General features: G+C 37.7%; 1 protein-coding gene across 1 annotated transcript in view; it reads left to right on the forward strand.

Moving 5' to 3' along the window:
- LOC138834309 (vomeronasal type-2 receptor 116-like) overlaps positions 1-22,313 on the forward strand; it is a 32,323-nt gene extending 10,010 nt beyond the window's left edge. The window contains exons 3-8 of the mRNA XM_070032979.1: positions 126-289; positions 4,585-4,873; positions 6,029-6,835; positions 7,754-7,972; positions 20,374-20,482; positions 21,376-22,313. Coding sequence (XP_069889080.1) covers positions 126-289; positions 4,585-4,873; positions 6,029-6,835; positions 7,754-7,972; positions 20,374-20,482; positions 21,376-22,313 — 2,526 coding nt within the window. The remainder of the gene's footprint in view (positions 1-125; positions 290-4,584; positions 4,874-6,028; positions 6,836-7,753; positions 7,973-20,373; positions 20,483-21,375) is intronic.
- Positions 22,314-22,629: the final 316 nt, after the last annotated feature.

The raw sequence follows: 22,629 nt of genomic DNA on the forward strand, positions 1-22,629 counted from the left end.
TCAATAAAAAGACACATAGACACCAATAAAAAGATTTATGAATATATATACCTGACAGCCAGAATTTCACCTAGGCAGGTGCGTCAAAAATGAGCCTTTTGATGTTCACAATTGTTCTTCTCCAGCTTCCCCTCCTTATCAGGTCCTGTGCTGGCACTGGCTGCTTTTCTACTATGAAGCAACGAGCACACATGGATGGAGATGAAATGATTGCTGGGTTTTTCCCTCTCTACACTTTGGGAACAGATCGCACTCAAAGTGATGATTCTGGAGATGGACAGAACAAGCCGTAAGTAACTCATCATTGTATTTCCATTTACAAATTTGTTCTCAGGATGGGCAATGGTAACTCCAAGTGCACACATAAATGCTCTGTGTCTTCTCTACCCTGACATCCCATCCTTTTGCTAGAGAAACACCTCAGTTTCATTATTTTATCTCGCATGTACTTTTGAGCGGTTTTCTGCCTACAAGTAAGAGAGAAATCTAGTTTCCATCCAAGTATATTCTTCTTTCTATGATGGTAAGCTCTTCGTGATATTTACTTCAGTTTTATCTACCTTTTGATTTGTAGAACGTCCTCTTTGCTTGATTGATTATTGCTTCTGTGTTTTCATACTCTATTTCCTTTTCTTTTTGAATTTAATTTTAATATAAAGATGATTATAGAGAGGTTATAGCTATGTAAGTCAGGTAAAGAATACATTTCTTTTTGAACAATGTTATGCCTCCACATGTTTCCTCCCACTTCTTGATCGCCTGACTCCTCTTCTGCTCCAAGATGTAAAATTCATTTCCAAAGCAGTGTCTAGTAAGTATTACTGTTAAATTGGCATACCTTTTGTCTCACTGTTTCTACTTGATTATTTCATTCCTTTTACTAACTTGTGGAAGTTTTTACCATTTCCTAAATTTTCTATAGCCATAGTTTTTTTTTATTTTCTTTTATCTTCATTATTTTATTTTCAATTTTTAAAAATTACATTGTAAAGAATATATACAAAGGGGTTAAATAATTAAGCTAGTGAGTATATTTCTTTTTGAACAGTGTCACTCCCTCCCTCATTCTCCTTCAGTTTCTTCTATCCCAACTACTCTCCCTGACAAGGGGTATAGTTTATGCCATATTGTCTAATGTGTATCATTGCTTAATTGTTTCACCTTTTGTCCCACCCTTTCTGTTTTCCATTCTCTTCCACAAATTAAATAAGCTTATATGCAAAACTTTAGAGGAATAACAAACAGGACAAGAGGGGATTATACCAAAGAAAAAGCGAAAGGAAAAATGGAAAAAGAGGAAAAAGAAGAACAGAAAACAGTACAATAAAAAAATCAATTTGTTTCTAGTTCCTTCAGATGCAGTGCAGGTGCTTCAGCTAATTATCTGTTCTCTTGATTTATAGGAAAGGTTATGTTTTCCTTTTATTCCCCTTTTTCTATAACAATATGGTTTTCATTTTATTTATTTCATTTTATTTTCATTTATTTTCATTTATTTATGGTTTTCATTATATTTATTTCTTGAAATTTGCCTTGAAAACAATTCACTTTATCATCCATTAATCATTTAATTAAATTGAATAATCTTAATTATTATTTTACTACTTAATTTTGGTTAATGGATAATTCATGTAATTTTCATGTTATATGCTTATTTTCCTTTTTAATTTCTATCCTTACTATATGTGTTTGTATATATGCTCAATAAACTTTCAACATTTTAAAAATCTGGATGGCTTTGTGTCCCATCCCATGATTGTTTGCTTGGAGAGAAGTTTTACTCAGAAGTTGAATGAGGTGTTCAGCTGGTGTATGTGAGGATCTTCTGATCAAGTTTGAAATTTAGATCTGCTGCCTCCCTGTTGATTTTGTCAGAATGATCCATCCATAAAATCTTCAGCTATTATTATATTGAGGACTATCAAAGTCTGCTTAACATAGTTTAGTGATTGTATAGTATGTAAATACACATTTTGAATTGCTATTTCATCTTGTAAACTTGATATCTTCATCATTACATTACAAAATGTCACTTCATTGCTTTGATTAAAGTCTATTGGATATGTTATACACACTCCTAGTTTCTTTTGTATTTCAATTGTATTTACTGACCTTTCTTATACTCACTGAGGGCCACTGATGGTGAAGTGAGTTTCTTGGCATCAACGTTTCCTTTGGCCTTGGGTTTTTATTCATTCAGCCATTTTAGCTCTTACTGGTAGAATTTCATGCATTTACCTTTGCAGTCATTGTTGACAGGTCACAGTTCCTTATTGCTATTATGTAATTTGTTCTCCATGTTAATTGAAGCTTCTTCGACTTTTTCTCTCCTTCAGTGGTTATGAAGGAAGTTCAATAGTAGTGTCTTTTGATTACTGGATTATGTGCTTTCATTTGCTGTTATATATTTTCTGGTAATTACTGGGCTGAAAATAGATGACAAGAAGCTATTTTGGAATAACAACTCTCTGGGATGAGGAGGATGAAATAAAAAGAGAAAATAAACATACAAGCAATAGAGGGCTATGATCAAAGTCCATAAATGAATGTTCAGAAATGTCATAATGAAATCTTTTAATTTACTTTTAAATTAAATCTTTCATTTAATATAGTAAGATGAAATGTTAAAGACAAACAGGAACTGCAACTGCATTATATTCCTCTTATCTTTTGTAATATTGGATATCCAATTTTAGATTCTACAGTAATTACAAGATGTAATTATATTAACAATTTTTCCCTCTGCATAAAAATTGTGTGTGTGATTTTGCTAGCACATTTACAATGTTAGAGTATTTTCAACTAGTTTTATAGCCACTTTCACTAGTAGGTTTTACACATTCTTGAATACTTTTATTACTCATCTATGGTTCAATCTTTTGCACAAAATGCTTTTCTGTTAACTATGTAAAAATAACTATTTATTTTTGTATACAGTGGTTCCATAAACATTTAACATTTCCCATTTAAAAACTTCTTCAAACAGCTGTCTACCCATTCTGATTTTCTCACAAAGTGGTCATATTACATGTGCATTAAATTTGGATGACAAATAGAATACTTTTGTTGTTTTTTTTTTGTGGAACAGGTGTGTGGGAGTATATTCTTTTAATTGTACTTGTCTGGGAATATCTTTACCCTTTTATCCTTCACTTCTAATGGATGTCTTTGCTGGCAACAGTAATCTTAGTACCCAATTTATCCATTTTTGTCCCTAATCTTTTAAAGATTGTCTGCCGTGCTCTCCAGGATTCTATGGATTCTAATGAGGAGTCAGCCATTAGGAAAACAGAGGAATACCTATGTGTTATGAGTTCCATTTATAGCTTCTGTACACGAGTATGTGTTGTGGTCAAATATTTGATTAAGCTTTCATCTCTAGCTATCTCATATTTCTATCATTGTCTACATTAGGAAAGTTAAATTCTGCCATTGCTTCTTAGAACAAGCATTTTAACTTTTGTCATTCTCAACCATTTACTAAATCCTCAATACACTAATATTTGCTTTTTCAAAATAGTGTTGTCAGCTTTTGACCAATCATTTCCCACATGTCTTCATTCTTACTTTCAGGTTCCTCCTATATATGCATATGTTCAATTAGACTTTATTCAAGCTTACTATTTGTTTCTGTTTAGAAGACATCATTAACATGATAGGCTTCCAAATTGAAATTTCAAGTATGTGTATACCATGAGTTAAACAAGTTAAGCCTCACATTTTTATTTCTTCCTAGCCTCCATTATTTCCTTTTTAAACAATATGTATTGATTCAATATTATTTCTTTAGAATGTGTGTGTACACATACTCACACCATTGCACAGACATAACAGAGAGAGAGCAAAGTGTTGATTCTCTTTATTCCTCTGTAGTCTTTCTAGAATCTCAACCTAACAATATTGGGAAGGCAATAGAGATTACTGCATTTTACAATGGTGGCCTTGAATCTTTGGATTTCAATGTAAAGTTTACAATTCTTTCATTACTCTTCATGTTGGAGATTTCTTTCTCCATTATGATGTGCTTGCAGTTAGATTCATCCCCTTGGTTTTATTACATAAATAAGAATAAAATTCCTTCACCTGGTATTTGAGCTGTCTTCTGGCTGATATTGCAGGAAGAGCTGTTCAATATTTCAGGTCTGTTAGTTAGAGAAACTTAATATAGAATCTTCCTTAAATAACTATTGAAGATGTATTACTTAGCCCAGCCTGCCTTATAACCACATAAGATAAACTGGGTGACCGAAAACACAAGATTTTTCACACAGTGGAGCTAGTTACTCGAAGATAAAAAGCAAGAGAATATTTGGTGTCTCATGAAAGACTATTCCATGTTTAATGGACAACATTAGTGTTTGCTGTGGTGCATGTGATTATGGGGAATAAGCAAGCTCTCTCTTAAGTTTCTTAATCTTATGCATGACAAATTCCCTTCATGTCCTTAATCCCATAGAGAAGCATAAAAGACTATATTTGCATTCCATCATAGTTGGGATAATGCTTTAACATATTCATTGGCACAGAAGCAAATACTTAGTCCATCAAATTGATAAGTTTTAAATTTCTATGCTCATTATGCAGGTTTATCTTCAACACCTACCAGTTTGTTTTGGCCTTGGCTTTTGCTATTGAAGAGATCGATGAAAATCCTCATATTTTACATAACTTGACGCTAGGATTTAATATCTGTAATGCTCATATGGAAACTTGGAAAACATTTAAAAATCCCTTCACGAGCCTCTTTGGGAAGGACAACCTTCCAAACTACTCTTGTGTGAGAGTGAGCAAGTCTATAGCAGTACTGACAGGACCATCAGGATTATTATCTTCCCAGATTGGTATATTGCTGAACCTGTACAGGTTTCCCCAGGTGAGAGTGGGAGGAGTGAAGGGATATAAAAAAGTATCTAATTTGGTGCCATTTCATCTGTTAGAAGATAATTATAGGAAGATACTGGATTTATGAGCCTATCAAATTTTGTGATATCAAGAGTAAGTATTCAAAGTAATAGAGATCCACACTACCATTTTTAGTAAAGGGACTGGAAAAGTTAGAGCCACAAAGAGATTGTTTGGACTTTTAAGCATTGTCAATAATTTTCTTAAAAAATCAGGAAATGGAAAAATGACTTTAAAGTATAGCAATATGTTGAGCTGTGTCCTGATGGCTAACTGCAAACCAAGCTACTAAGGAGAAATCTCTAATTAACCAACAAAAAGCAGGAAGTAATGTGTGGTTTGAGTGATAGAGAGGTAGCTTTGAGGGAGAAAGCCAAGGAAGTACACGAGGCCTTGAGTTCATGCTCCTACAATAGTACACACACACACACACTCTCTCTCACTCACACACACACACACATGTGTGCACATGCACGTAAGATATTATGTTGAATGATATAACTCAGACTCACAAAGGGAAAGGGACATGTGTTCTCTCATATGTGAAAGTTAAATCTAAAATATGAACATGTAATATAAAATAAATATAGGACACACACATATCCATTTACAAATAGATTTGATTAATCTGTAAACTATGGTACACATAGAGGTGGAATCCCATGGTATAACATTTCTGATCAACAAAGAGATATAAAAAACTAGCACTAGAACATTGAAGCATAACTTGTCTGTGGAGAGTTGTTAGAGGGATGTGCAAAGGGGCAGAGAAATATGGAGTAGATGTTGGGAAAATACAACATATCACATATATGTATGTATATGTCTATATATAGATATTTAGATATATATACATATTCAGATGTGTGTGTGTGAAAATGGACCAAGGAAAGTCAAGGAATGGGTAGAGTTGCTATAGATTGAATGAGTTGATGGAAATAGTGACAAAGATCAAGGAGCTTTGTAGGAACAAATTGAAATGTACAACTATTAAAAACAATTTTTTAAACTAAGAAAAATCTACCTTCCACCTACTTCAAATGGTTATTTAATACATATCATAAGTGAGATCATAATGGATAGAAATCTTCTCATTCATGAAACATTCAATTTTCATTCCGTTTAGCTTACATTTGGGCCTTTTGATCATGCTCTGAGTGACCATAAAAACTTTCTTGCTCTGTATCAGATGGCCTCAAAGGACACATCGATAGCCATTGCCCTGATCTCCTTACTCCTTCATTTCAGCTGGAACTGGGTTGGACTATTGACCTCACAAGATGAGAATGGCTTGTGGATTCTTCCTGAATTAAAAGAAGAGATGGACAAGAATAGAATTTGTGTAGACTTTGAGCTAGCAATCCCAACCTCTGGCTTGGCATATGTTTTTAAAGTCATGGCACTTTATAAACAGATTAATAAATCTTCAGCAAACGTCCTCATCATACATGGTGATAATGAAGCCTTACTAGATATCGTAAGATGTATTGAGCAATTTTTAGTAAAAGGAAAAGTTTGTATCATGAACTCACAGCTAGAGTTCACCATGAGGAGGAAATATTTTGTATTAGGTTCATTACATGTACCTCTCATTTTTTCACACCATCATCCAGATATTTTGGGATTCACAGATTTTGTCAAGGCAGTTAACCCTTTCAAATATCCAGAAGACTTTTTCCTAGCAAGGCTATGGTTTCTGTCTTTTAATTGTTCAGATTCAGAGTCAGACTGTGTAATGTGGGAGAACTGTCCTCACGAAGCCTCCTTGGATTTGTTGCCTGGACACATTTTTGACACAACTATGTCTGGAGACAGTTACCATATATACAATGCTGTGTATGCTGTGGCCCAGGCTCTCCATGAGCTGCTTCTTCATCAAACAGAAGCACAAACAGTGGGAAAGAGGGAAGGGGCAGTGACTTCCCCTGCACAGGTAAGGCCTTCTGTGTTAGATCACATACCCCATAGGCAATGTCACTTCCTAGATAGTTTTCATGCCATATAAAATTTAAGCATTTTTGGTATGTTTTCCAAATCCAACAAATAATGTTTGTTTAAATGTCTGTGAAGTACTCTGGACGTATTTTAGTGCTCTTCAGGAAAAGCAGGCCATAACAAGGTTCAAGTGAGTTCCATGTTTCATAAATTCTTTTAATTACAAATAGCCTCAAATATTCATAGGAGATAGTTTTCCGTATTTTTTATTGTCAAGATGATATACAGAGCGGTTACAGTTACACAAGTAAGATAGTAAGTACATTTCTTGTCAAACTTGTTACCCCTTCATTCGTTTTTCTCTTACTTTCCCTCCCTCTCCCCCTAAAATTGTACAGATCATTTCCAAAATATTGTCTTGTATATATTGCTGTTGCTTTGACCCCTCCCATATAGCAGATGTTTTGAAAACTATAAATGCACCTTGAGTTTCCCTATGAGTTTCTTATCTAATAGCAAAAGAATGACCTGCTGAATAGAATTATCCACATTTTGGATAAGGGACCTAGTTTTATTCTACTTTAAATATTAAAATTTTACCAAGTTCAGATTAGCAACATGCATAAAATTAGTGGTTGTGGGAAACACTGGCTAGACTACTGAGAGTCATCTTATTTGTGACTCTCTAGACTTGGTTTCTTTTGAAAAGATTGCATCTACCCCTTTGCTGAGTGACCAAGATTTGGCAAAATTATTTTTATTCCTCCATAGATTCTCTTCTGGAATGCTTCATTAGGTGGTTCTACTATTCTTTCATTCTACATCAAAATTTAAAGGCAATCAGGAACTTTTTTTCTTCAGGTTTTCTTTCGTAACTCAGGATGTACTTCACCATAAGATGATGTATGTCTTTTAGCTGCACTCTTTTCTGAAGAACATCCAGTTTCACAATACTGCTGGAGATCAAGTGACTTTGGATGAGAAAAGGAAATTGGAAGCAGACTATGACATTGTAAACATATGGAATTTCCCAGAAGGTCTTGAACTTGAGGTGAAAGTAGGAAAGTTTTCTCCATATGCTCATCAACTGTCTTTATCTGAAGATATGGTACACTGGGCCATAGGAACAATAGAGGTGGGTTGGGTTTAATTGCAATGATTTTAAGGACATATAAGTAAGAAAATTTCAGCCTTAAAATGTATATCTGGTTGGATAACATATAAGAAAATTTCAGCCTTAAAATGTATATCTGGTTGGATGCCAGCAACCTATTCCTGTAATACTAGCTAATTAGGAGACTAAGATAAAAATATTGTGGTTTGAAGGCAGTCCAAGCAGGATCTTCTCTGAGAGGCTTATTTTCATTTAACCACCATAAAAGCAGGGCTGGACACTAGTGACTCATGCCTGTAATCCTATCTACTCAGGAGAAAAATATCCTCAGGACTAAGATTACATATCTGTTGAAAGTCCAACTGGGCAGAAAAGTCTTTGAGACTCTTTTCTCAATTGACCATCAAAAACCTCAGATGGAACCTCAGGTCAAGTGGTAGAGTGCTTACCTTCAGGAGAAAAAAGCCCAAGGAAAATGAACATGTACTTATATCAAACCCTGGGACTAGGACAAAAAAAATAGACATTCACAGTCTCTACATGGTGATTTAGAATAGTGTCATAAAATACATATTTCTTTTTTCATTTTTTATTTTTTATTTTATTTTATTTTTTTGTGAACATAGTGTACAGAGTGGTAATAATTACATGGGCAGGATTATGTGTACATTTATTATCAAGCATTGCAGCCTCCTCCTTTGTTTACACTTCACATCCCTTCCCAGCCTCCCCCACTCCCCCACCCAATCCGTCCCCCCTCCCCCTTCCCGCACCAACGTTGTAAAGCTCGTTTTCGACATGACAACTTGTACATCTCATTGTTGCAACAGGTCCACCTGTATCCTTAAACGACTTGTTTTTACCCATGTCCTCCACAAGTTACACTGACATCAACTATAGTGAAAGCAGGGGTTATACAGTGGGAAAGGGACATACAAAGCAAAGAAGAGATAATCTTATAAATGCGTTAGAAATGCATGAAAGAAAAAAAAACATTAAAGTACATATCTAAGGGTTCATTTTCCTAACATCACATTATCTGATCTTTTCCACTTGACTCATACATATACAAGATATTGCAATAAGGGAAACCATGGGACCTATGTTTCTTTGGGCCTGGCTTACTTCACTTAATATAATTTTTTCCAAGTTTTTCAATTTCCTAACAAATGGGGCAATGTCATTCTTTCTGATGGAGGCATAGAATTCCATTGTGTATATATACCACATTTTCTTGATCCATTCATCTACTGAGGGGCATCTGGGTTGGTTCCAGATCTTAGCTATGGTAAATAATGCTGCAATAAACATAGTTGTGCTGGTAGATTTAGTGTGGCCTTGTTTGTAAACATTTGGGTAAATGCCCAAAAGTGGGATTGCTGGGTTATAGGGGAGCTCTATGTGAGGTCTTTTGAGGAACCTCCATACTGCTTTCCAAAGTGGTTGAACAAGATTACATTCCCACCAACAATGAAGTAAGGTTCCCTTCTGTCCACATCTCCACCAGCATCAGTTGTAGTTAGAGTTCTTGATTTTTGCCATTCTAACTGGAGTGAGGTGGTATCTCCATTTTGTTTTGATTTGCATTTCTTTTATGGCTAGGGACGTTGAGCATTTCTTCATGTGTCTATTGGCCATCCTTCTTTCTTCTTCAGAGAAGTTTCTCTTTAAGTCATTACCCACTTATTAATTGGGTAGTTGTTTCTTTGAGGATTTGTTGTTGGGGTTTTAATTTTTTGATTTCTAAGTATATTATAGATATGAGACCCTTGTCTGTTGTATGGTTAGTAAAGATCTTCTCCCAATCCATGGGCTTTCTATTAATCTTGCTAGCTATCTCCTTTGCCATGCATAAGCTCTGCAACTTCATGCAATCCCATTTGTCCAACCTTTCTTTGATTGGTTGTGTTTCCGCGTCTCTATTCAGAAAATTTCAGTTTGGGCCTAGGAGACGTAGGGTTTCTCCTATTCCATCCTGTGATGTTTTCAGAGTGTCTGCTTTGACTTCGTGGTCTTTGATCCATTTGGAGTTGATTCTGGTGCAGGGTGATATATAAGGATCTAGCTTTAGTTTTCTACAAGTAGTGAACCAATTTTGCCAGCACCATTTACTGAAGAAGCTGTCTTTCTTCCACTGTTTTTCTAGCTCACTTATCAAATATTAGATGGCTATAGGTCTGTAGGTTCATTTCTGTGTTTTCAATTCTATTCCATTGGTCCTGAGGTCTGTTCTTGTGCCAGTACCAAGCTGTTTTGATTACTATGGCTTTATAGTAGACTTTGAAATTTGGTATTGATATTCCTCCAGCAGTGTTCTTTCCATGGAAGAGCGTTTTTGCTATTCAGGGTTTTTATTGTTCCATATGAATTTTTGGATTGGCTCTTCTATTTCCTTGAAGAATGAGGTTGGAATTTTGATAGGTATCGCTTTGAATTTGTAGTTACCCTTGGGAAGTATTGCCATTTTCATGATGTTAATCTTTCCAATCCAGGAGCATGGGAGGTTTTGCCATTTTATAAGTTCTGCTTTGATTTCCTTTTTGAAGATTTCAAAGTTTTCATCATAGAGGTCCTTCACTTCTTCGGTTAAGTTAATTACTAGATATTTTATTTTTTGTGGGGCTATTACAAATGGGGTTGCTTTCCTAATTTCAGCCCCACTTTTCTCATTGTTGGCATACAGAAAAGCCATTGATTTTGGTGGGTTAATTTTAAACCCTGCTACTTTGACAAAGTTTTGAAGCAGCTTGAGTAATTTGGGAGTGGAATCTCTGGGATTCTTTAAATACAAGATCAGGTTATATGCAAAGAGGGAGTGTTTTATTTCTTCTTTCCCTATATGGATCAACATTATGTCTGCATCTTGTCTTATTGCTGAACCTAGGCAATTTGATACTAGATTGAAGAGAAGTGGAGAGAGTGGACATCCTTGTCTTGTTCCTGAGTTAAGAGGAAATGGCTTTAGTTTTTCACCATTAAGTATAATGCTGGCTGTAGATTTGTCATATACAGCCTTTATTGTATTGAGGAATATTTCTTGGATTCCTAATTTTTCCAAAACCTTCATCATAAAGGGGTGTTGGATCTTGTCGAATGCTTTTTCTGCATCTGTTGAGATAACCATGCGGTTCTTTTTCTTGCCCCTGTTGATGTGATGAATAATATTAATTGATTTGCATATATTGAACCAGCTTTGCATCCCTGAAATGAATCCTGTTTGATCGTGGTGTATAATTTTTTGGAAGAATTGTTGAAGTTGATTGGCCAAAATTTGTTGAGAAGTTTTACATCAATTTTCATCAAAGAAATGGGTCTATAGTTCTCTTTCTTTGATGTGTCCTTGCCTGGTTTTGGAATGAGGCTTATGATGGCTTCATAGAATGTGTTACGTACTGAACTCTCTCTTTCAATTTCATTGAAGAATTGGAGGAGTATTGTTGTTAACTCTGTTTTGAAGGCCATGTAAAATTCCGCTGTAACACCATCTGGTCCTGGAGTTTTCTTAGCTGGCAGGGCTCTTATTGCTGTTTCTATTTCAATGCTTGATATGGGCCTGTTAAGATGGTTAAACTCATCTTGGTTTAGTTTTGGCTTGACAATATTTGCTAGGAAAAGTTCCATTTCTGTTAAGTTCTCAAATTTATTAGCATAAAGTTTTGAGAACTATTCCCTTTTAGTGTTCTGAATCTTTGTTGTTTCTGTGGTGATGTTTCCATTCTCATCTCTGAGTTTATTAATTTGGGTGTGTTCTCATCTTTTTCTGAAAAGACTTGCTAAGGGTCTGTCAATTTTGTTAAGTTTGTCGAAGAACCAACTCTTTGTTTTGTTGATTGTTTCTATAATTTTTTGGATTCTGATTCATTTAATTCTGATTTACTTTTAATTATTTCTTTCTGTGTACTGGATTGGGGTTTATCTTGCTACTCTTTTTCAAGGAGGTTTAGATGTGTCATTAAATTGTTGGTTGTAGATCTCTCCAATTTGTTGATGTAGGAGCTCAGAGCTATAAACTTGCCTCTGAGTGCTGCTTTTGCTGTGTCCCAGAGGAGCTCGTAATTTGTGTGTTCATTTTTGTTGAATAGCATGAACATTAGAATTTCCTTTCTAATCCCTTCCATGACCCACTCGTGATTCAACAGTGTGTTGTTCAGCCTCCATGTGATACCGGATTTTTTTGGTGGCATTTGGTGTTGAGTTCTAATTTTATTCCCTTTTGGTCAGATAGAATGCAAGGTATAACTTCAATGTTTCTGAATTTAGACAAGTTTGCTTTGTGGCCTAAAATGTCTTCTATTTTAGAAAATGTTCCTTGTGCTGCTGAGAAAAATGTGTATTCTGATGCTGCTGGGTGAAATGTTTGGTAATTGTCTGTTAAATCTTGTTGATCTATGCAGCTGTTTAGATCTGGAGTTTCTCTGTTGACTTTTTGCCGAGTTGAACTATCTAGTGTGGAGATTGGTGTGTTAAAATCTCCAACAATTAATGTCTTTGGATCTATATGGGATTTGAGGGAAAGTAGTGTTTCTTGGATAAATTTGGGTGTTCCATTGTTTGGCGAATAGATATTTAGAATTGTAATATCCTCCTGAAGGAGATATCCCTTAATTAGTATGTAGCCACCGTCTTTATCTCTTCTCACAAATTTTAATTTGAAGTCTATTTTATCTGATATTAGGATTGCAACTCCCGCCTGTTTTATGGGGGCCGTTTGCTTGGTAGATTTTGTTCCAGCCTTTAACATTGAAAATGTGTTTTTTTTACGGGCAAGATGTGACTCCTGAAGGCAGCAGATAGAAGGGTCTTGTTTTTTAATCCAACTAGACAGTCTGTGTCGCTTAATTGGAGAGTTAAGTCCGTTAACATTAAGATATAAGACTGAGAGGTATTTGGGATTCTTGCCATGTTATCAACCTTCTTGTGGGCTGCAAAAACTGTGTTCTTCCTATGGTTTTTGGAATCTCAGTTTGGATGCAGTTTCTTGGACTTTATTGTGGTCTTGTTGGTTTTCTATGTGTGGGGCATCTTTAACAATCTTTTGTAGGGCTGGTTTGGTGGAGATGTATTGTTTCATTTTTATTTGCTATGGAAGATTTTTATTTGGCCTTCAGTTATGAAGGAGAGTTTAGCTGGTTACAGAATTCTTGGTTGATAGTTGTTTGTTTTTTTGGGCATGGCATACATCATTCCAGGCTCTTCTTGTTTTGATTGTCCCTGCTGAGAAATCTGAGGTGATTCTAATTGGTTTCCCTTTATAGGTGATTAATCTTTTCTCCTTGACACCTTTAAGGATCTTTTCCTTGGTTTGATTTGGTCGTGTGTGGATTATAATGTGGCAGTGGTATGTCCTATTCTGGTCTGTTCTATTTGGGGTTCTAAAAGTTTCTTGTATCTGAATAGGCCTATCTTTTTGCATGTTTGGGAAGTTCTCTGCTAGGATCCTGTTCAATAAATTTCCTAGGCCATTAACTTCTGTTTCTAGCTGCTCCTCTACACCCATTATCCTTAGATTAGGCCTTCTGAAGATGTCTTCCAAGGGTTGGACAGAACTATCATATTTCTTGGACTTGTCTTGGATGGTTGTATGTTCTTTCTCTATAATATCTAGACTGTCTTCAATTCCTGAGATTCGATCTTCTGCAATTCGATCTTCTGCAATATCCTGGCTATTATGAACAGTGCTGCAATAAACGTGGAGGTGCATGTGTTCTTGTATAGTGGTTCCTGTTGTTCAGGATAGATGCCTAGAAGTGGTATGACTCAGTCATAAGGGATGTCAATATTCAGCTTTCTAAAGACCCTCCAGACTGCTTTCCAAAGTGGTTGTATAAGTGTACATTCCCACCAGCAGTGTAATAGGGTTCCTCTTTCTCCACATCCCCTCCAGCATTTGTCGTTGGCTGCCTTGATGATGTGGGACATTCTGACTGGGGTAAAGTGGCATCTCAGTGTTGTCTTTATTTGCATTTTCTTCACATCCAGCGATGGTAAACATTTCCTCATGTGTTTCTTTGCCATTTTTATCTCTTCATCTGAGAAGTCTCTCTTTAGTTCCCTTTCCCATTTAGTAATTGTTTTGGAAGGGATTTGTTTCTTGAGTTCCCTGTATGTACTGGATATAAACCCCTTCCCTGATATATTGCTGGTAAATATTTTTTTTCCCAATTAGATGGTTGCTTTTCTGGCTTGGTTGTTATAGATTTAGCTGTGCAGAAGCTTTTTATATTAAGGTAGTCCCATTTGTCGAGACACTTTCCAATTTGTTGTGACCCTGGGACTCTGTTCAGGAATTTCCTTCCTGTGCCTATAAGTTCAAGTTTCTCTCCTACTCTGTCCTGCAATAGTTTCAGAGATGCTGGTTTAATGTTAAGGTCTTTATTCTGTCTTGAGTTGATATTAGTGCATGATTATAGCCTGGGGTCCACTTTTAGTCTTCTCCATGTGGCCACCCAGTTTTCCCAGCATCAATGGTTGAAGAGACTGTGTTTCTTCCATTGTATGTCTTTGGCCTCTTTGTCAAGTATCAGCTGACTGGAGGCCTGTGGTTTTATTTTTGGATCTTCTATTCTATTCCATTGGTCTTCGGGTCTGTTTTCATGCCAGTACCATGCTGTCTTTGTTTTTATGTTTCTATAATAGAGCTTGAAGTTTGGCATGGATATCTCTTCCATGTTATCTTTATTCCCTAGAATTGTTTTGGCTATTCTAGGTCTTTTGTTGTTCCACATTGATTTTTGGACTATTTTCTATATTTTAGAGATGTATGTCATTGGGATTTTAATAGGAATTGCATTGAATTTGTATATTAATTTTGGCAGTATTGCCATTTTCACTATATTAAGTCTGCCTATCCAAGAGCATGGGAGGTCTTTCCATTTCCTAGTGTCTTCTGTAATTTCTTTCTTTAACTGTTTATAGTTTTCATTAAATAGTTCTTTTACATCTGTGGCTAGGTTAGTTCCTAAATATTTCATTTTGGGGGAGGTTATTGTGAATGGGTTTGCTTCCTTTATTTCCCACTCTGCTTGTACATTGTCAGTGTACAGGAAGACAACTGATATTTGTGGGTTGATTTTGTATCCTGCTACTTTGCCAAAGTGATTTATGATTTCTAAGAGTTTGGGGATGGAGTTTTTGTGATCGTGAATGTATAGTATCATGTCATCTGCAAAAAGGGATAGTTTAACTTCTTCTTTTCCTATATGGATCCCTTTAGTGTCTTTTTCTCACCTTATTGCCTGGCTAAGGGTTCCAGGACTATATTGAAGAGGAGTAGAGACAAGGCATCCTTGCCTTTTTGCCTGATTTTAGGAGAATTGGTTGTAACTTTTCCCCATTAAGTTTAATATTGGCTATTAGTCTGTAGTAAATGGCTTTTATTGTTTTAAGAAAAGTTCCTTCTATTCCTATTTTCTCCAGAGCTTCTAGCTTGAATGAATGTTGAATTTTATCAAAGGCGATTTCTGCATCTGTGTAGATAATCATGTGATTCTTGACGTTGGCTCTGTTGATGTGTTGGATTACATTTTTTGACTTACATATGTTAACCATCCCTGAATCTCTGGGATGAAACCTACCTCGTTGTAGTCTATGATTTTTAATGTTTTTCTGGATGAATATTGTTAAGGATCTGTGCATCTGTTCATCAAGGAAATTGGACTGTAATTCTCTTTTTTAGTTGGGTCTTTGTCTGTTTTGGGGATGAGTGTGATATTGGTATCATAGAATGAGTTTGGGATAGCTCTCTCTATTTCTCTGAAGAGCTTGAGGAGTATGGGTATTATTCCTTCTTTACGGATCTTAAGGGTCTTCTTTAAGTGTCTTTAAGAATTCTCTTGTCAATCCATCTGGTCCTGGGCTTTTCTCTGTTGGAAGACTTCTGATTGCTTCCTGTATCTTGTTGTAGGATATTGGCTTATTTAATTGATTTACTTCTTTGCTCAGTTTGGGCAACTTGTGTTACTCTAAAAATGCACCCATTTGTGCCAGGTTTTCTTTCTTTAGAGAGTATAACTTTTGAAAGTAGTCAGTTAAAATTGTTTGGATATCTTGGGTATGTGTTGTGATTTTTCCTATGGCATCCCTAATCCTGTTAATATGGGTTTCCTCTCTTCTTTTTTTAAATTAATCTTGCCAGTGGTCCATCAATGTTGTTTATTTTTTCAAAGAAACAGCTTTTTCTTTGGTTAATTTTGGCTATGATTCTCCAATTCTCTATTTCATTGATCTCCACTCTTAGTTTGGTTATCTGGCTCCATCTAGTAACTCTAGGTTCCATTTTTTCTTTTTTTTTCTAGCTGTTTTAATTGCAACATGAGATTATTTACTTAGTCTGTCTCCATTTTCTTGATGTCGGCACTGAGGGCAATAAATTTGCCCCTCAGGACTGTTTTTGCTGTGTCCACAAGTTTCTTTGTGATGTGTTTTTCATTGTCATTGAGTTGTAGGAATATTTAAATTTCATCTTTGATCACTTCCATTACCCAGGCATTGCTTAGAAGTGTACTGTTCAATTTTCATGTATTTGAGTAATTTCTGCGGTATGCTTTGTTATTGAGAACTAGTTTGATTCCACTGTGGTCAGATAGGATACAGGGGATTATGTTGATCCCCTTGTATTTCCTTAAGTTCCTTGAATGAACTTTGATATGGTCTATATTGGAGAAAATTCCATGAGTTGCTGAGAAGAATGTGTACTCTGTTGATTCAGTGTGAAATACTCGGTAGATGTCAGTTAGTTCCACATGAAGTATGGCCTCACTTAACTCGGTAGCTTCTTTGCCAATCCTCTGGTTGGTAGACCTAACCCTTGGTGAGAGTGGGGCATTAAAGTCTCCTAGTATTATCAGATTGGGATCTATTTTATTCTGTAAGTTTGAGAGTATTTGCCTAACATATTTGTGTGCACCAATGTTTGCGGAATGTAAGTTGATGATAGTAATATTCTCCTCTTGGATTGTTCCCTGTATTATTATGTTGTGTCCGTCCTTGTCTTTGTGCATTGAATTCAATGAAAAGTTCATTTTGTCAGATATCAGGATTGCTACACCTGCTTTATTGCTACACCTGCTTTCTTACTGGGGGCATTTGATTGGTAGATCCTTTTCAACCCTTCACTCTGAGTTTGTTTGTATGTTTGGCTGAGAAGTGGGTCTCCTGAAGGCAACAGATGGATGGGTCATGTTTTCTGATCCAGTCTGCAGTTCTTTTTCTTTTGATTGGAGAATTAAGCCTGATAATATTAAAAGACAGTATAGAGAGATGCATTGTGGTCCCTGTCATTCCTTGTTTTCCTAAGTTTTTCTTCTTTCCTTTCCTCCTGTGTTTGCTCAGTTAGATGTCTATTACTGCCTGTCTGGGTACAGGTCCCTGTTCCCTTTTGCTATCTTCAGGTTGTGTTCCCCCTCTTAGTATTCTTTGTAATGCTGGCTTAATGTTTATGTATTCATTTAGTTTTTCTTTGCTATTAAAATTTTTCAGTTCTCCATCGAATGTGAATGCTATCTTTGCCGGGTATATCAGTCTGGGTTGGCAGTTGTTTGCTCTCAGGGCTCGTATGGTACTTTCCCAGGCCTTTCTTGCATTCAGTGTTTGTGTGGAGATCTGCAGTGATTCTAATTTTTTCCCGTTGTAGTAGAACTCCTTCTTCATTTTTGCTGCATGCAAGATTGTTTCCTTATTATTCAGACCTATCATTTTTACTATAATGTGTCTAGAGGTGTTTCTCCTGGGATGTTGCTTGTTAGGTTTTCTATATGCTTCTGTAATGTAGGTAAGATGTTCTTTTTTGAGATGGGGAAATTTTCACTGATTATCTTGTTGAATATGTGTTGCATTCCCTTGCTTTGATATTCCTCACCTTTGTCCACTCCAGTTATACGAAGGTTAAATTTCTTGGCACTATCTGCTTACTCTTGAACTTCCCTTCGGCATAATTTATGTGATTTTTCCATATCTGTAATTTTTTGGTCCAGTTGGTATATTCTGTCTTCTGTATCTGACAATCTACATTTCATTTCGTTCTCTCTGTTATCTGTGTCTTCCATTGTGGTTTGCATGGAGGAAATGGACTCATTTATGGATTTAATATTGGTTCTCAAAGTCCTAATCTCACCTTTCAATGAGGAGTGTACTGCCTCTATTTTGGCGCTAATCTCACCTCGTAGTGAGGTGTGGTCTGCCTCTATTTTTGCTTGCATCTCCTGTTTGATATCCTGCATCTCTTTCGATATTTCGACCCTGTGCTCTTTCAATTTCTGGTCTATTTCTTGCTTTATTTCTTGAGTCATTGCCTACAGCATCTCTTGGATGTAGCTTTTGTCTTCCATTCCTGTTTGCTCCCACTGGAGCTCTCCTCTGCTTGGCTGCTTGCTTTTGGTGATAGCTTGCTATCCTGGGTATTGATAAACCTTGTAATTTTTCTCTGTGATTTTGCAGGGGATTCAGGGATTATTGGAGACTAATCTGAAATTTTGTTTTGTTCAATAGGTGTTTGTCATTGCTTGGTTGCTGTTTCTGTGCTGGTAGAGAGTCTGTAACTGATTTCGGTTCTGTTGGGAGCCAACCTCCAGTTGTTGGTCTGAACCACATAGGGGTTCTTGGCTCTCTGCTGTAGATCACTGGCAGTTCCTGCCTTTAGAAGGTTGAATGGCCTAGACTGCTCCTGTTTTCTCCTACAGATGCTCTTGGCAAGATCGGATGTGCTGGATGCACTCTTCCAGATGTTGGAGTCTGCTATGGGCTCCTGATATTTTTTTTTGGCCGGTTGTGGGTTTGAACTCTGGGCCTGGGTGCTGTTCCTCAGTTCTACAGGTCAAGGCTGGCACCCTACCATTTGAGCCACAGCACCATTTCGGTCCCTTTCTGCTTATGTGTTGCTGAGTATTCAGATCCACGGCCTCATGCACCCAAGACCAGCACTCTACTGCTGAGCCACCTTACCAGCCTAAGATCATGACTATTATCAGATGCTTATGGCCTGTGTTGTCCAATTCCCAGCCTAGAATATATGGGTCAGGTTCTGGTATGGATTGGGCTTCTCTTGTCCTGACCCCTCGGGTCTTTTGCTGTCACAGGCGTGCTTCCCAAGGGGTGCAGTTCCCTGTTTTTCTCCCCTCTGCTGAGGCATATGCTCAGCTTCTGACTTCAGTTGGGAGGAATTTGTTGTGTTGCTCAGGCACTGGATTCCCAGGCCTGGTCCCAGCCCCTAGCCTGGGGCATGCCGGTTGGACCTGTGCTGTTGTGTATCCTGCCTAGGTTATGCAGCCTGGAATACACAGTTCAAATTTCTTCCACTGTTGGTTGTCTTGACACAATGGCGGTGTTCCTGGCTTGGGCATTTAATGTCCCTTCCAGGGGCACTCTTGCTCTAGCCTGGCCAGCTGTGTGTGCTCCATGGGCTGATGAAGCTCTCGAAAAGTTCCCATTTTTAGTGGGTCCTGTGGTCCAGATGTTGGGATAGGGAGGCTGGGTCAGGGTCTGGGGTTTCCCACCAGCTGTGGTCTCCCTTGAGGTATACACTGTCCCTTGTAGGGTACTCACCCTGGAGCTAGTAGCTGTTTCTGTGTGATGTAGGTCATTGGTTGTTGTTGCAATCAGAGTTCAGTTGAGGTGGTTGTGGGCTGGGATGGGCGGTGGTCGCTCTGCATGTTTCACTTCTGTCTCTGTCTCAGTTGATGCTGTTCTGGTCTGCGCCATAGGGTGGGCCTCCAGCATCTGCCCAAGAGGTAGGGGAGGGGCCTCCATGCACTGAGCACTGGGGTTTGTCTCTGCTTATGTTCTCTGGATCAGCACTGGTTCCTTGAAGTTCTTCTGCTCTGCTGTTCTGTGGGTGTCCTCTGTAGCTCTGGGGTTCCCAGTGTCGTGCATAGTGGCTTTGGTGTGATGGAACCTCTCTGCTCAGATATACAGTGAGGGGTGGGGGTGGGATTTTTGTGCAAGCTCCTGGCTCAGAGGTTTCTCTGTTCATAGCGATCAGCAGGTCCAACATCGGTACCTTAGGTGGCTTCTGTGTGGGTGACCTGCAGACAAACCCCTGTGTCTCTAGGACTCTGGCAGCCCCCACTGGGCTGGGCTGGCAGCGGCTTCACGTGCAGCAGTGTTGCCAGTAAAGATTGGGGGAGGGGTCTTCGCTTTTCTTTTGTCTGAAATTCTTCTTTTTCTCTCTTATTTTGTTTTTTTTTCCTCCTTCTGTTTTTCTCAGGGTGTTTGTCTTTTTGTTGTTGCCGGTCACTTGGGGAGATTAAGCGATGGAACTTGAACTCTCTTTTTTGGGGGGGAGAGCTGTGGTGTTTCCCTACTGCCCAGTTGCCATCTTAGTCCCCCCTCTAGATTCTGTTCTAATAATTCAGTATTTTAATACTATGGATTGTTGGAGCATTATGTAAAGTCTAAACAATTACTGACAAATATCTGCTTGTCCTCAGCCTACTCAATCTGCCTGCAGTGAGAGTTGTGGTCCTGGATTCAGGAAATCCCCTCAGGAAGAAAAGGCAGCCTGTTGCTTTGATTGCACACCGTGCTCATGCCATAGTGAGAAATTCATTTTCTTTGCTGGTATCCCCAATCCATGCAAGCCAATGCAAAAGTTGTATATTATGATTACAGAATCAAATTCTTCCTTCCTTCACTTAATCATCTAATTGTGACACTGGTTGATTCTTCTTGAAAAAAACATCATGGACTCTGATTTATGCATAAGATTAATTTTTTCTGGTCTATTGTATATATGTTTATTCAAATACTCAGTAATGTAAGCTTAACATCTATCAGAGTAAGTGCAAATCTTTTTAAGCACGAGGACCCCATCTTCTTCAAAATTACCTTCAGACTACAAAGAAAACACAGATCGTGTATATCTTTATTTCCTAGATCTTAGAACTGTTCTTGCAATGGAGAAAATACTCTGGGTTTGGTTTGGTGTAAGATGCAGGCAAAAGTGTTGTGCATAGTATGACTTTATAGTTTCAAAGAGTGATTTCTCCATCCTCTATAGGTGAGTAGAAGAGACAAATATAACAATTTCAAGGAAGGGTCACAGTTGTCCAATTTATATTGTATAGAGAATATAGAGGAAGTTGCAAAGTTTTACTACCCACAATTTTGAATAAGGGGTTTGACTTGTGCACACATGTCTGAGAATTATGGCAGCATGAAGAGGCAGAGAAAATTATTCATAGGATATTAGAAATGGCAAGTAACAGTATTTGTGATGGTCATTACAAGCAAAAGAATTTCAATCAGACTAAAGTATGAGAATATGGGAATGAGTGTGGGAACATGACGAAGACATAAAAATAATAGTGATCATGTCTGGTAATACTTGTTAATATTTACTTTATGCTACTAAGAATTCACGTGTCAGTATTATCTCTAGACAGGGACTTTCTAATTTCCTTTTAAGTATTGGAAATGGATAAATGTTTATTTGAATTCTTCACTAGATATGGAGCAGTGTATGAAGTGTCCAGATCATCAGTATGCCAATACAGAGAGAAACCAGTGCCTCCCAAGAGCTGCAAGATTCTTGACTTATGAAGAACCCTTAGGGATGGCCTTGGCCTGCATGGCTCTTTCTTTATCTACACTCACAACAGTTGTTCTTGGGGTCTTTGTGAAACACAAGAACACTCCCATTGTCAAGGCTAATAATCAAGCTCTCAGCTACATCCTACTTATCTCCCTCATCTTCTGCTTCCTCTGTTCCTTGCTCTTCATTGGCCGTCCCAACACCAGCACCTGCATTCTACAACAGACCACATTTGGAGTTGTGTTCACTGTAGCTGTTTCTGCTGTCTTGGCCAAAACTGTAACTGTGGTTCTGGCCTTCAAGGTCACTTCTCCAGGGAGAAGGATGAGGTGGCTTATGCTATCAGGAGCTCCTAACTTCATCATCCCCATCTGCACCCTGATCCAGGTGACTCTCTGTGGAATCTGGCTGGGAACCTCTCCTCCCTTCATTGACACAGATGCACACTCTGAACATGGCCACCTCATCATCCTGTGTAACAAGGGCTCCCTCACTGCTTTCTACTGTGTCCTGGGATACCTGGGCTTCTTGGCTCTGGTCAGCTTCACTTTGGCTTTCCTGGCCAGGAACCTGCCTAATACGTTCAATGAGGCCAAGTTCCTGACCTTCAGCATGCTGTTGTTCTGCATTGTCTGGCTCACTTTTCTGCCTGTCTACCACAGTGCCAAGGGGGAGGTCATGGTGGCTGTAGAGATCTTCTCCATCTTGGTGTCTAGTGCAGGACTACTGGGGTGTATCTTTGCCCCCAAGTGCTACATTATCTTGTTAAGACCAGATAGAAATTTTCTGCTTGGCTTCCGGGACAGAAGTCATCCCGGGAGAAATACACCCTCTTAAGGTGAAACTTACATGTTAGGTCAAATATATTCCTTTTCCCATCAGATATTAGTTTATATTGTTGTAATAACTTCGATGAATAAATGACTCTTACTCATTTTTCTAGCCAGAGCCAAGTAAATTTGAAATTTATTCTCTATATGTTTTATTATCCCATCATGTCAACTACTATATTTTCTCTGTTGACTTGTTTTCTAATATTGCTTTCTTAACCATTTGCCTAAAATTTCCTATTTAGTGCCAGTACTGGGGCTTGAACTTAAATTCTGGGTACTCTCTCTGAGTTTGTTGTTTGTGTTTTTTTACTCAAAACTGT

Source organism: Dipodomys merriami, unplaced genomic scaffold, assembly GCF_024711535.1.
Source record: "Dipodomys merriami isolate MVZ:Mamm:240054 unplaced genomic scaffold, mDipMer1.0.p SCAF_211, whole genome shotgun sequence".
Classification (NCBI taxonomy): Eukaryota; Metazoa; Chordata; class Mammalia; order Rodentia; family Heteromyidae; genus Dipodomys; species Dipodomys merriami.